Source organism: Dermacentor andersoni, chromosome 2 (genome assembly GCF_023375885.2).
Source record: "Dermacentor andersoni chromosome 2, qqDerAnde1_hic_scaffold, whole genome shotgun sequence".
Classification (NCBI taxonomy): domain Eukaryota; kingdom Metazoa; phylum Arthropoda; class Arachnida; order Ixodida; family Ixodidae; genus Dermacentor; species Dermacentor andersoni.
In genome coordinates this window covers 15163237-15178866 of record NC_092815.1, presented here as the reverse complement: position 1 = coordinate 15178866, position 15630 = coordinate 15163237, and the positions used below count along the sequence as shown (strand labels likewise).

The window sequence follows — 15630 nt, the reverse complement described above, 5'->3', positions numbered from 1 at the left end:
ATTATGTTCAATGGCCGCTGAGTCGGGGATTTGACTTTACTACTTTTAAAACGAAACTACTGTTTAAGCGGATATGGTTTAACGAGGTTTTATTGTAACAAGAAAAGCAGTACATTGCACACACTATTTTGCACCAAGGAACCTTTGATCGGGTTGGTAAGAAAACTGCACCACACTTACAATTATCTGTTTCGTGAGCACCTCACTGAAGTTTGTAGACGAAAAATAAGTTTACACTAATTTGTACTTTTAAACATTCACTATCCGGCTGTAATGATCAGCGGTGTCGCTTTCACGCGCAGAGCCGGAAAGTGTGTGGCCAAACTAGCCCAAACGCCCGCATTCCGTAGCTTCAGCACGGCTGTGCGACGGACGCTCTGATGGAAAAGCAAAAATACATAAAAACCAGCCAGCTGCCCGAAGTCGGAGGGAAATCGATCGTCATGACACCTGGTGAGCGCATGAGGCGCTCCCACCACTTTCGACGGTGATTTTCCGATCGGACTGGGTAGCCGGCGGGAGTCACATTTTTTTACGCTGCCGGGTGAGCGTTTGCCGCCTGGTGTATTTCGTCGTCTGAATGCCGGTTTTCCGCTCCATGTATCCTGGGCGTTATGCTTTCCGCAACTTCGAAGCCTTTGGCAAGGATTACAAAGGCAGAGTCAGCGCCATTGCTTACAGCAGTGAATGGTTCCAATGAAAAACATGACACTGAACAACAGCAAGAAGCTTGGGAGCAAATGTCGAAGTAGCCAGGCCTAGCGCTGCCACGGTGTGGCTACGGCTGCCAGCGGATCTGCGTGCGAGAGCGCCGGCTCAAGGCGGCGTGATAATCAAAGTAGCAGTGGTGGTGATTTTGATGAATGCCGTTTCGGACCTGCGGTCATGGCAAAAAGTCCGGAAAATCAGACGGCGAAGGTTTTTTTGCATCAGAAATTTCAGACGTTCTTATACATTGACTTTATGGGGTACATAGTGGGGCCGCGAAGGCGTCTGAGTTATCGGGCATGTCCGAAAAGTTTGGGGTCGAGAAAATCCGTCATTGACTGTACAGGACACACGTCACTAACAAAAGTAATCGGCGGTATGTGCCTGCACATGCCTGCACACAAATTTCTGCCATTTTCCTTTTTTTCTCCTTCGCGCGCGGCGTTGAGAGGTCACTCCTAAGCTCTTTCTCTATGGCGGGTTCAGAGGAATGTGGGTTGGAGGCGCTGCCGCATTATTTGGCGAGAGCATTGTCTGAACGCAGTATGTCCAAATTACCGTCGCAAATGATCACACGTTTGAATTGCCGGGCGTTTTCGCCCATTGGAATACACATAACTTTGACGGAGCCACAGGATCAATTCGAATAAACCAAAAGTTCGAATTAAGCATTTTAGAATCAATGAGATTTGGCTGTGTCCATTTAGGAACCAATAGAGATATGTTAATGAGTATGTGATTTGTGTATAGTGTATGGCTTCTCATTTGTTGCTCCTGCTGTGCTTCATTAATGCATGATGACTAGGTGTCACTCACAGTCATGGGAGATGGGTCTGGCATTCCTTGGAGACTTCTGGACATTGACATTCTGGTGGAGGACAAGGAGACGGGAGGTGAGGCCTTTCTCTCTGGAAGTGGCTGTTTCTTATTTTGTGCATCCAATTTCTGTCTTAACACTTTCCTGTCCGTGGGAAAATAGGCAGTTTTTGGGTAGTCTAGTAAAAAATTTTTTTACTGCTATAGCAAATGCTTGATATTAGACTGTATGGTATCAATTGGTAGAGGAAGGAATGTGCTTTCTAATGGTATTATTTTCGAGCAAACATTTGTTAGAATTCTTCGAAAAATATTACTGAAAAAAAATTTTCTAACGAATACGTGAGAACTTTGTAAAGACAGCGATGCTAGTTTGCACCCAGAGAATATAAAAAATTTTCGAAATATACATTTTGAAGAAAAATGCCATATACAACATTCCTGCAAATATAAGGTTTCTATCTTTAGAACTTCTCCATACACAAAGGAAAATGTTAGCCCCAGTGGCTGTCATGCCACCATGCAAACTGTTGCAGTACCGCCGTGCGGCACTCTGGAGCGCAATGCTGAGGTCAATTCCCGGCCATCTTCTCACACGAAATTCCCCTCTTTGCACTGTTGCCATCAAGTGATCCTGCCCAAACGACGTTGACACCTTACAGATAAGAACTGTGACCTTTAGAACACACCGGAAATCATTATATCTGAGAGTGGCCGCGACAAAGCAATTCGGAGTAGAAAACGGAATTTACAGGCAGATACCTGTTGATGTTCTGGGGTTATTTGACATACTTTTGCCATCTGTGCTAAGGTCAGATGAATCAAAATCATTTTCCGAGTATATAGTGCTACCACCAGCACAAAATTCTGACTTAGACTCATCTGAATCCATGGAAATTCGCTGTTTCCAAATGACAGCTGCGTGCGACATCGACGCCGTGTCGGAAGCTACAAGTGCTTGTTATGCATGGCTAAAAGGCGCTTTAAAAATCCTTCCGTGGTGAAAGAAAGAAAAACGAAAGTGAAACTAGAAAAATGGTCCGTTCTTTAAGTGCTGGATGGTGCTAGATGTCCAGAAGCGGTTTGAGCGTGGCAAATTTTTAAGTTTAAACCATCGACAGTTTGTTATCAACGGGCATAGTGTGGACAGGAAAGTGTTGAACGGTCCCTGAAACGGTTCAGACAAATTTTGTAGATGCGTAGGGTACAGCTACAGTAAAACATTTGCACTACAATTTCTGTGAAGCGTCTCATATTAAGAGAGCTATGGATGATTACTAGTTACCCTCCGCTATAGCCATAATTTTTCTCCTCAACTTGTTTGCCAAGTGATCGGGGCTAAGCTCTGCCTTCACTTGGTGTGCGTCATGATGGGACATCGTGTTGTCTACTTCCAGTTGTCTTGGAGCCAGTGCGCAAAGCCTCTCCAACCTCTCCGCCAACCGCCTGGCAATTGATTCCAAGCGAGAGCTATCGAAGCAGTGTGCGTTGCGAGCATTCTGTCGTAGCGCCGAGCAGTCCGGTATTTCAGTAACCACAGGCGAGCTGGGCGTTTTGACGGATGGGTGGAAGTATCCACTAAAACCCCTCCATACTGCTATTGCTGTGATGAAGGAGCTTTAGCGTAGACGTACGTGAGCAGCCTGATCAGTCTGCATGGTCCAGTCACCTGGTGGCGCAGAGCTTAACCAGCCAAACAAAGAGCTAATATCGCTGTAACCAAGCGTAGAAAATTTAAAACATTTAGAAAAACAATGTGTTCACAATTACGCTCCTGCCAAAAATTTGTGCCAGCAGCAAAGTAGAATACACTTGGGTACTGCTATATTAAATCTGTGTTTGGTTGAGCTCTGTGCCACCAGGTGGCTGCACCGTGCAGAATGTTCACAAGTTTTCACCTCCGCTCATGCCATAAGACGCCCAAGCCCAGCCCACTTGTGCTTGCGTTTACCCAAATACCGGACACGTGAAACATTGTTGTGGTATATAGTAATCCTTCAGCATGAAGCGACAGCTGCAAATGCGTAGATGCTGGTGCGGATCGGATACTGCCAACCAGCACTGCAGTTGCTCCACTCGCATGTTTGTCCTGTAGGGGGGGACAATGTCGCAGCTTGACATGTCACCGATCACTACGTTTGCAGCCCACAACGCAAGGGCGAATCGTGCTCGCGAAAAGACAGATCGAGACCAATACAGACCGCGCAGCTCGCATCTACACAGAGCATGTAGTAACACAAGCTGACGACACTTGCTGTGTGCCAGTAATGCTTGAGTGTAGTGATAAATTGTTCTTGTGCATTCTCCTTCTCTTACTTTCTTTTTTATAGAAAGAAATTAATCAACATTTCCACTATTGCAAACAACATTTGTTCTCCATAAAGTTGGAAAAATTATGCGTGTGCCTTGGGCAGCCAATCGGATAGCTCGCCCTATTGGCATCATATGGTCACCTTGCATCACTTGGTCAGGGGCGGCTGAAAACTCAAGAGTAGTAGTGTGCTGCGATCAGTACTGCTGTACATTTTGAAAACTTATAATAAATTACACTCTATGCGAACGCTTAAGTGTGTCACTTAATGATCAGAAGGGCGAACCCTAATGACTCAGTACGTCTGTACAAAATCGTAAAAATTGTTTCAGGCTCCCTTTAAGAAACTAGCAGTAGATAGCCCTGTAAATAGGGGAGGGACAGGGGGTCCTTACACCCCCCGAAATTATCGCCGCAGCAGTATACTGCTCAGCACAACTTATGTACCATATGTCATTGTAGACCCTTTTTGAGCAGTTGGCTCCAGACAGCACACCATATTTTTTTCAGCAAAAGTGCTCGAAAATGAAACCATTACTGCTTCTGCCCTGCTACTGTGCTTCATTCATGCTGCAAATGTGGAACAGCAGAGGGAAGATGTGTGCAGTAGTATGCTGCAAGGATGGTTACTGGCATATTAAGGAATGGAATGAATTTATGTGACCAAGTACATGGACTGTTGCTGCATAGGGCTGCCTGTGTTGCCAGTCCTTGGCGATGCGCAACTTTCCTCGAGGATAAAAAAATTCCCCCTTCTGGCAGAATTGTGTAGCTAACCCCCAAAGAAAAAATTTCAACCCTGGAATGTTGGCAAGAGTGAGTGCCATGCTTTACAAAGTGACAAAGGCAGTAGCACCACTTCCTGGCATAGTAAGTTTATTGCATTTTATTTACACACATCCACCCCAACTCACACACAGATCTATACAGACTAGATATATTGCTAACATATTAGGAATGAGTGAATGGTTGCTCACTTGAATCAACGTGCCCAAACATAGGTGTCTGCGACTACAAAGACTACAAACGATTGTTTGATGCTGAATGCTTCGTGACGGTCCACAACATAAGTGAGTGACTAGCAATAATACCTACGTCTTTGCTACAAACTATCACAAAGTACAGAACAAGTACGTTCTAAGCCTTTGTGTTCAGCAAGGACAAAAGTACAGAACATCTGTGTTCTGAGCCCTTGTGTGCCAAGAACAAATCTATCACAACTGGGCACACCTGCCTGTGATTAGGCAGAAAATAAACACTCGGATAGTGAGGGCACTGAGGGATTTCACTGGGTCAAAAACATGACAAGCTGTTGCTTTTTTAAAGTGTTTGTCAAGTAAGGAACGAAGAGCAAAACACACCGCTCCTGATTTAATTCATAAGCGAAAAGTTTGGATGGCTTAGAATACACTTCTAGCCCCAAATTTAGTACAGGCACCATATATACGCTGCTCGTGCCGTTTGGAAGAGGTGTAATGAGCACCGAAACTGCTTTCATGTCCTCTGAAGCTGTGGCCAAAGCTTGGTGTCATTCACTCAATCACCATCTATGATATCCACCGAAACTGAGGTTTGCTGAGCCACCCAGCGTCATGCACATCCATTGTAAACACAGAGGCAATGAAGGTAGCTGGGGTAAGCAATGAACCCGGCAAGATGTGATCAAACATGGCGGCGCCCACAGGATCGTCGCCAAGAAAAGGGTCTATATTATATAAACATGTCAATGTGTGCTTATATTTGTGTTATCATATTTATGCAATGTGCTTGAGTCACATGTGAAAGTAAGTGAATTGAAATCTTTCAAAATGGTCACCATTGTGCCCGCAAAACCCCTCCAGAAAATAATTCCTGGACGTGGCCCTGGCAGTAGGTTATCTGCAGTGTATTGAAAGTTAAGCTTTGAAAAAGTTTGCTGTCTCAGCTACACAAACTGTATTCATGCAGCTGAGTGACTTGGCCAAGAAAACATATCTCACCATGTTTGCTCAGCTGTTCTCTTGGCACCATGAGCCTGATGACCCTCAGGGCTTTTGCATTGCACTTACACTCTGTTTCAGTAGTTCTGTGCAGCAGAGCGAAGGCTACGTGACCCCCGAGTGCGGACTCTTGTGCAGCGAGATGTAGTGCCACAGTTCTGAAGTCGTTGGACGACTAAATGGCCTTGACAAGTGGTCTTGTCGGCAGATGTTTACTTGGAAACTTCTCTGCAGGTCACAGAGCAATTTATTATGTGATTTTGCTTCATTCTATAATAAAATATTTATTGAGGCTCTATGACACTGAAAATAGAGTTCTCCACTTGTACAAATGAAAACGTGCAGAGAACAAAAAAATTAATTCAACATCGCTGTACAGACATCACTTTGCATTTAAAAGTACTAACAATTAATTAAGTTGGCAGTGGCAAAATTCATACGTGTAATCGGCGCAGCCACAACACTGTGGAGGACTCACTTCTGGGTAGGACTCACTTCTCGGGCGTAAAAATGGTCTGTTCAGTCTTGCATGTGTGGTATCGTTCCAAGCTGCTCTTTTATGCGAAAGGAACGAATAAGTTGGTGTTAAACATGCTTGGAACAGTGCAAAAGGAGTGCGGTAAATGAGCATGCATTCTAATTAAGGAAATGGCAGCAGGTGCAAATGTCAGCAAGTGCACCGTGTACAAGTGGACGTTACAAGAGAGATCAAGAGATGGCGCCATCATCGTGTGCGACACTGGCCGAGTACTTCTTTTGAACCCTCCGCTTCCGCCTTGTCTGCAACCCTCCTTCTTTTCTATATCTCGAAATATCTTGAAGGTGCACGCCTTTTTGGTGTCGGAGCCAATATGGAATGAGTTTTCTACTGCTGCTATCCCAACAGCTGATCTCGCTGTGCATTTTCAGTCTTAGTAGGTGCAGCCGCCACCTGCACTGCAGTGCTTGCCGCTAGCAGGTGACAGGGCACGTAAAGTCACCTTTAAGATGTGTTTACTCCCCCTCCCCTTTGATTGCTTGAAGAAGCCTGTGGCTTCTGCAATGCTGCATGGAACTACTAAAACACGAGTATAGTTTATTTTTTATAAGATTCCTGAAAACTTAACTTCTAATGCCCTGTGTTCTATTCATAAGTGTGGTCTTTGAAGACCAAGTCTTCTACATGATCTCGCTATACCACCTGAGCATTGCTGTGTAAAAAGGCCTAAATTTTTTAGTCCAGTGAAACTAGCTGTTACATGTACTGCCTTTTTCAAAAGTGCACAAGCTTCGTTGCCTATGACCGTCATGCCGAATACATGTTGCTTAAGGAGTTCCCGCTGTATTCCAAAAGTTGCAGGGCTCTAGGAAACGAAAGTCTGAGGAGTGCTACTGGAACTGCAGCACACAGCCTAACGACATATATGGTGAAGGCATGGAGTAGCTTGTGTACGTTTGACAAGGGCTGTAGATTGTCTCTAACAACAGAGGTGAACATCGATGTGCTCTTTATACAGCTTTAACATAGAGACACACTTTCCTGTTTCTCTTTACATTTTTGTCCTTAATGTCATTCACCCATCTAGTGCTGCTACTTTGACTTTTATGCTCTTTTCCGCTTTTGCATTCAATATTTTGCCATCCTTACTATTAGTCATTCTGAGGCTTCACTCATATGAGAAAAATTTAGGCATAACTGTTGTGCCTAATTGCAGACTGCAGATCCCTGGTGCACCCACTACAAGTGCAGTTCATTCACCAGCTTATCCAGGCTCGACTGGTGGACCATGCAAAACCTCTGCACGAGCTCTATGCTTGTCTACGTATCCTTGCCTTATATTTGTAGAAAATACCCATAAGAACAATCTAGCTGGGTAACTTGTGTGAAGAAGTGCACTTAACTTGGTTGGCTTAAGGTTCAATTCATACAATTCTTCATGTCTGTTGCTTTTTCTTGGCCACCACTAGACAGAACTGGCTAAAACAAGTGACATCCACAAATGTGGACACAGTGCTGGAAGGGGTGATAATTCTCGCTCCTTGCATAGGCGGTGCCTCAACTTTGGCGGTTCATCAGGCAGCATGTGAGGCTTTATTGGCCAGTTGCCTTTAAACGCTTTGTATCATTCCCTGTGTACATATTCTTAGAGGGGCCATGGCACCAAATTTTCAAGCTTTAATTATGCAATGCATGTTGAACTGTATGCATCCTAGAGCAATTTGGCAAAACTTGGGCAGTAGAAAATTCTGTCTTTCGTTTGTTTCACCTTGTGCATAGCTTAAAACTGTCTGCACTATCATTATGTGAGTTCTCTCATGCTGAGTTTGTGAAGGCACACTCTTATAAAGCTGGATTTGTAATTGCCACTTCTGAGATGCCAAAAAGTCAGTGTTGCTGTGAGTGGAGAGTTGGTAACCCAGAAAAGGCTAGAAAACAAAAGCTACCATGTTGTGGCTACACATCGAAGTTCCTGTACCACCTTTTCATCGCAGATTTGAAAAGGGTTTGAAAAGAGAATTTTTGTCGATTATAGTGTCACATCATAGTGGTGATGAACACAGTGTAGCAGAACTGTAAATACATGAAACTAACATTTTATTGAGTGACCCTGTGCCCAGTAAGGAAAGTGACACTCAAAGCACAATGATAGTGGCAAGCACAGTTAGCGATTGTCGAAATCTGATCTGCGGGTCAAGTGCGTTGGCTTTTATACATGACTTGTCGAAGGTTTCAGCGTAATCGCTGGTGCCTGCGTGCCTTTCAGAAAGTAGTACACAATTTGCTGTGAATACAATCAGATTACAGAAGGTTCAGTGACAACCGACACAATAGATAGAATCAACGATAACCTTCGAGTAAGTTCCAAATCTATGTAGGTGTGTGTTGCGCTGAGCGATAACTTTAAGTTGTTAGTGGGTGAAATGCAGTTCCCGAGAAAATTATAATTAAGTACAGGTGTCAATAGCAATGATTACACCGTATTCTAAATGCTGGCATGAACTTTATTGTCTAGCCAAGAGCACAGAAAAGCAAAAATTCTATTTTTGAAAGCTGAGGTGTCCTGAAGTGGCTGATTAGGTACAGTGCTCATGGAATGAAACGCGTCAATTTAGGCCTAAATAATGCGCATACTTTCATTTCCACCGGCTGCAGTTCATGACACATTGACGTAATTTTGGTGCATACAGTTAGATCGGAGTCCACGTCACCTTTGGTGACCAGATTCCTAGTGACATGACATGGTACTCTTGAGTACTTTGCACATATGCAGGGTTCTACTAAATGTTCCCTGTCGCGTTTCATTCCGTGAGCACTGTACAGCTCATGCATTCACCTACCCTGAATTAAAAAGAAGGGAAACTCCAACCAAAATTCATTTTAAAACCTGATGTTTTGGAGCCCGGCCAGCTCCTTCTTCAGGGTGGGATTGTGTGAGGTGTAGCAGTGCTTATATGCGTTTTTGGCACTTTGACAGGCGCGCAGACACTTTTCATAGATTTTGACTATGAAGATACAGTTGATTAACATAAGTTAGAACTCGGGGAGGCTGCAGATTTTTCTTTGAATTATTGAATATTTGAATTATCCTATATGACTAAAATATGTTAGGAATTGTCATTATCAGTTGCTATACAAAATCAAATCAAACCTCGATATATCAAACACTTTCTATATCACCTGGAAAATCACATGTATTTTTAATCGGATGCATCGGGGTCGGACGTAAAATGGATATATCAAACTCCGTCACCCCAGACTGCGAGCACTCTGTTGACAGGCGAAGAGCTTTCCTGCAAAACCCTGAAAGATCAAACAGTCAAATCTCGATATAACGAATCATGTGGGACCACTGAAAATAGTTCATTATTCTGAAAGGTTGTTATAATGAAAGTCCTAAAATTAACCATTCCACCCATCAGTTCATAAGTTGCCACCATTTGAGCTATCCACGAAAATGTTGCTGTTGGCTCTCAGCCCGCGCTGTTGCTATTTTCCATAGATTCCAGACCCTCACGCACCACTGAAGCACCGTATGATAAGTGACACGCGCAAATCAGACGCTGACACTCGGAAAACTACTGACAAAAAGGAAGCTCCATGTCGCCTCCAAAGCGCAATGCTTCTTGTTGTTTGCGTTTCACATTCCTTGCTCTAAACACCGCGACTGTTTCACTTGAGGCGGTCACCCGAATTATTCCAAAGCGCAAGCCTGCATAAACGACACTGTCTGGAAAGTGCAGAGTGTGACCGTGGCATCACTGCAAGTACGGAGGTTACATTTCTCTGTGCAAGTAGCAAGTACGTCTGCAGAAAGAAGGGCGAAAGAACGAAGAGACGCCCCTTCGTTGCTAGGTGACATGTGCCTGGGCAGAACATGCACTCGCAAAACCCAATGCCTCGTCACCTCCACAATAGATGAAAAAAAAAATTCTCTCCCATGTTTTTTTATTGAGTGCCATCTCAGGTTTTCTGAACCCGTGCGCCGTGGCGTCCACTTTCTGTGCCTTGTCATCTGCTAGCCTACTGTTTCATCTGCCGTGAAGCATCCACAGAAATCTAAGAATCCCCAGATTTCGGAATATTAGTTCGTAGTACTCGGGCGTTGTTAACATGACACTAAAATTTAATATCGATTGTTATTCTGAAATGTTAGGTATTCTGAAGTTCGTAGTACTAAAATATTTTTACAATGAAACCATAAGAAGTCAGCAGAGATTTTCTGAAAAGTGTGTTAATAGGAAAAGTTCGTTAATGTGTTCGTAATAACGAGGTTTCACTGTACATCTCTCAGTGTGATGTGAAGTAAAACAAATACACACAGACGTTCAGTTTGTGTGTTTGCTTATCTCTTTAAACCTTAATTCATCTATTGAAGCAACGAATTGCACAAATAACAGACGTTGCCTTGAATAAAATTCTCCAAGTCACGAGGATAGGCAACAGCGTTAGCACAGACACCTCTCCGGACCTCACATTTGTTAAAGGTATTAGGGATGCAAAGTGGGTAAATACGGGACAGCCACTGGGCAGTGATCACTATATCCTTTCCACGGTATTTAGTGCTGCTAAGCACAAAGACAGGGTAAAAGGACCTAGAGTGACGGATTGGGACAGATTTCGGAAAGTCAGGAAAAACACAGTGAGCGGGGAAATCGAGGACTTGGGAGCCTGGGTTGAGGCGCTCAAGCAGGACGTGAAGGGTACCACAGAAGAGGTTCCGACGGTGGAGGAAGGTTTTACGGCGGACTCTAGACTGTTACACATGTGGGAAGCGCATGCGAGTCTCCTTCGGAGATGGAAGAAACAAAAGCATAATGGGGTCCTCCGTAGGAAGGTGGCCAAGCTAGAACGAGAAATTGAAACCTACACGTTGGACTTGCAAAGCAAACAATGGGGGCAGATTTGTGACAGGATGAATGGGCAATTCGGATGCAAAAAAACATGGCAGTTGTTGAGGCACCTTTTAGATCCGGCGGCAACCAAATCGGCGCAGAAGGGTCAAATGGCTAGGTTAGTTCATCAGTATCAAGGCACGACTGGGGAGTTCATTCAAGAACTCCGAAGTCGTTACATAAACGGCGAGGCGGGCGGTTTCTTACCGGATTACTCGGGAGAGGAAAACTTCGAATTAGATGCGGACTTTACGGTGGCGGAGGTGGAGTTTGCAATGGGGCAGCTTCGTACTACGTCGGCAGCGGGTCCGGACGGGGTTACTAATAAAATGCTGAGGAACCTGGATTTCAAGTCAGTGGGGGCGCTCACGGACTTGATGAACAAATATTGGGCGGCCGGGGAGATCCCGGCAGAGTGGAAGCATGCTAGGATTACATTTATTCCTAAACCAGGGAAGAAGATCTGTATTGAGAATCTTCGACCCATCTCGCTGACGTCGTGCTTGGCCAAATTGATGGAGCATGTGGTCCTCAACAGGCTTCAGGGCTATCTGGAGGACAAGGAGTTGATACCTAAAACGATGATTGGCTTCAGGGCTAATTTATCAACGCAGGACGTCATGATACAGCTCAAAAAGGACGTGGTTGATCCTGGGTACGGCACGGGCACCAAGGCTATCTTGGGGCTCGACCTCACAAAGGCCTTTGACAATGTCACCCATGAGGCAATATTAAGGAACCTATCGGACATAGGACCGGGGGGTAGAACCTTCCGATACATCAGATCATTTCTGGAGGATAGGACTGCGGAGATTGTAGTCGGAGAATTTAAATCGGATCCTTTCCCGTTGGGGGGCAGGGGGACACCACAAGGGTCGGTTTTATCGCCGTTCTTGTTTAATCTCGCCTTGATCAAGATACCACCCAGGCTGGCAATGATATCGGGACTTAAACATACATTTTATGCGGATGACATTACACTATGGGTAACAAGGGGAAGCGACGCACAATTGGAGGAAACTTTACAACAGGCAGTGGATATTGTGGAGGAGCTAGCGGGCGAGGCAGGACTCTCGTGCTCTCAGCCCAAGTCCGAGCTTTTTGTGCTTAGGCATAAACCAAGAGGGATACATGCGAGGCACTATGTGCCGCCACCACCGCTGAAGGTGAAAGTGGGGGGTGCACCGGTCGCTGAGGTCCAAACGATCAGGATCCTGGGGCTGTATCTGCAGACTAACAGGAAGAATAGGGAGGCCTTGGAAAGGCTCAAAAATACTGTCAATGCTACCGTGAGACTTATCAGGAGAATCGCCAATCGTAAACAAGGCGTCAAGGAACAAGACTTGTGTAAGCTGGTACAGGCGTTTGTGCTCAGTAGAATAGTGTACGCGACGCCTTATATGAAGATGGACGCGACGGAGAAAGGCAAGGTGGAGGCTATGATTAGACAGGCGTATAAGGCGGCCCTTGGGTTGCCTAACAATACTTCTACCGAAAGGCTGCTGGGATTAGGGGTGCACAACACCTTGGAAGAACTGCGGGAGGCACACTTGGCGATGCAACTCAGTAGACTTTCCAAAACGAAAGTAGGGAGGGATATATTGGAAGGGATTGGCATTGGAGTTGATCCTCCTGCTGGGGACATGAAAATTCAGGTGAAGCGAGAAATGCACAAGGGCTTGTACATAAAACCTTTACCTAAAAATATGCATCCGATACATCACGAGAACCGTAGGAAGGCAAGAGCCAGAGCTTTACATGCTAAGTACGGGAAGTACAACGGGGCAGTCTACGTAGATGTCGCCGAGTATAAGAACAAGGACGCATTTGCAGTTGCGGTGGTGGACGGGCGGGGACGCTTAGTCACCTCTGGATCAGTCAAAACCCGCTCCTCAGAAACTGCAGAGGAGGCGGCGATAGCGCTAGCTATAGGTAATACTGAAGCTGACCTGATTTTCAGCGACTCTAAAACAGCCATCCGAAATTTGGCGAGGGGCAGAATCTCTGTCACAGCGGCAGGATTACTAAATCGGGCCACGGGGCGAGGGACTACGGAGGTGGAAATTGTCTGGGTACCGGCCCACTCTGGGAACCCTGGGAACGAGGCGGCTCACATGAATGCTCGAGGTTTCGTCAGCCGAGCAGGTGAGCCGGACGTTCCAGGGAGGTCCACGAGAGATGGGCTGGTGTCCTTTCACGACATTACTAACCATTACAAACTTGAGCGGAGAATTTACCCTCCACCGGACAAGCAATTGGTGAAGGCGCAGGAAAGCATCTGGCGAAGATTGCAGACGAGATCTATCAGTAACCCATACGTGTTAAACAAAATCTACCCGGACGTTCAGCCGGAATGCAAATGGTGCCAGGAACTGGCCACCTATGACCACATATTATGGAGCTGTAGCATAGCGCCGCCACCGGCGGATATTATGCGTGATCCTTCTCGCGAGCAGTGGGAGGCCGTGTTGGCCAGCTCAGACCCGGTCATCCAGACCAGGGCCGTGGAGTGGGCCACCCAGGTCGCCGTCAGCCATGAGCTGATGGCCATCTAGCACGGAATCGTCCGCACATGCGTTCTGACGAAAATAAAGTTTTTCCATCCATCCATCCAAGTCACGAGTCTGAGAGCGACATCACAGCTAAGACACACGTACGTAGGCGCACTAGCACGTATACATCATTCCTCCAGCTTGGAGTGTGGCACCCGCGAGGAGAATGGCAAGTGACGTTCGGCTTGAAATTTCAGCTCCTTCCGCGGTACGTAGCAATGTAATACATAGCAGACATGATCGTTAGCGCACATTGTATGCATGGTGCTTGTCAGCTCAAGATGGCCAGACCTGGTGAGGGGCCTTTTAATCGGCGGTTTGTGGCAGCAAGACTCCACCCTTGTAATACAAAGGCTTGAAATAGTTGAGAGCAATGTTTGAATTAAGGAGTTTCAAAATTAATTTAAAACCAAACTGGTTGACCAAATTTGACTTCTATTTGAATTAAAATTTTTGTAGTTTTAATTATCACAAGTCAGCCATAGTCCCAAATTTTCTGACAGTGATACCTAAGTGTGAAATAATCACAGCTGAGCTGCACAATCGGCGCCTCTCCAATTGTGTTTAGAATACTAAGCTGTCGGGCTAGTTGGTTTGACATGATTAATATGCACGTGCTTTTGTTGCTATCACCTACACTATAGTTGTCATTATTGATGTAATGCATGCCCAGTTGTTAGGCGAATTTTATATGTAAAAAAAATTTTTTTTTGACAATTCTCGATGACAGCGCATGCGCAATAACGTTTCCTGGTGGTTTATCTCCGAAAATATACTTAGTTGCAAGCGAGCGTCTTTCCCATCCACGTCTCCTTTTTCCGCAGCGCTTCTGCATTCCCCTTTGCGAAAATCAATTGTATTTAGTTTACGTTGCTTCGGTGCGACTCTTGAAACAGAAGTTTGTGCATATCACGTCAAAGCAGAGGTATTCATTACTTTGTGTAAACAGGTCATTGTAGCTAATGCAGTTACTAATATCACTAGTCACATACTCGGCACACCTTTTCTGCTGTTTTGTTCTTTATCCAATGTTCACTCTCTATGTGGACTGTTTTTGTTTTAACCACAATGTGAATGTTTTATTGCTCTTGTGGTTGCCACACTAGTATTCGTAGGAAAGTGCTTGAAGAAAGCTTGTCAAACGTAGGCCTTAACACACCTTCACCAGACTCCTTTTGCCTTAGTTTACAGTTGGAGGTAATTCATTCTCAGGTGAGACTGCCTGCCGCACACCTTTACCTTCTTTTTCTTTTATTTATTTGCGCAGCTCACTTTAGTGGGAAAGATGCATGTTCTCTGTAGCTGTGAAACTCAGGTTCACAAATATTTCTGTTGTCAGACTATGTTTGGATAAGGCAGGCATAGATCTAAAAAAGTGCATTTACTTTGCCTAGTTCAGTTTAATAGCATTTTTAATTATGAACTTAGTAGCCACACACCAGTACAGGTGTATGCTATTGCAATTGTTCATGCATGATGTGCTATTGGACAAAAGATTGTGCATGCAAGTTGAATTGGAGCTTAACAATTGTATATGTAGCAATGATTTTGTAATTGTTTTGTTGCACTGTTGCATTGCATTGCCACCCACCTAACCTGCCACGTCAGTTGATACGGTTGTGTCGGGAGCGACTGGGCGATTTTGTTCGTGTTGAGGAGTACAAGGCAGGACAGAACCTGGTGGTGCAATACTGGAGGTGAGTCAATTAATGTCACTTCAATTAACACCTGCTCCGCTGCCTGTAATAGTAGTTACCGGTAAAGTTAAGCAACCTTTTCTTGTACTGAATGATGTGCTCATCACATGCATAAAGGAAATGAAGCCAACAGTTGCAGCTAGGTTGCAAAACCCTTTTTGCTATAATGAAATCCCAATAATTTGAATAATCCC

At 45.0% G+C, this 15630-nt stretch overlaps 1 protein-coding gene across 2 annotated transcripts in view; it reads left to right on the top strand.

Annotated features, from left to right (window-relative positions):
• Positions 1-15630, top strand: part of MED14 (mediator complex subunit 14) — a 162200-nt gene that overhangs the window by 28008 nt on the left and 118562 nt on the right. For both annotated transcript variants that reach the window (XM_072286352.1, XM_072286351.1), the window contains 4 exons: positions 1514-1601; positions 7509-7616; positions 14908-14951; positions 15348-15436. In XM_072286352.1, coding sequence (XP_072142453.1) covers positions 1514-1601; positions 7509-7616; positions 14908-14951; positions 15348-15436 — 329 coding nt within the window. The remainder of the gene's footprint in view (positions 1-1513; positions 1602-7508; positions 7617-14907; positions 14952-15347; positions 15437-15630) is intronic.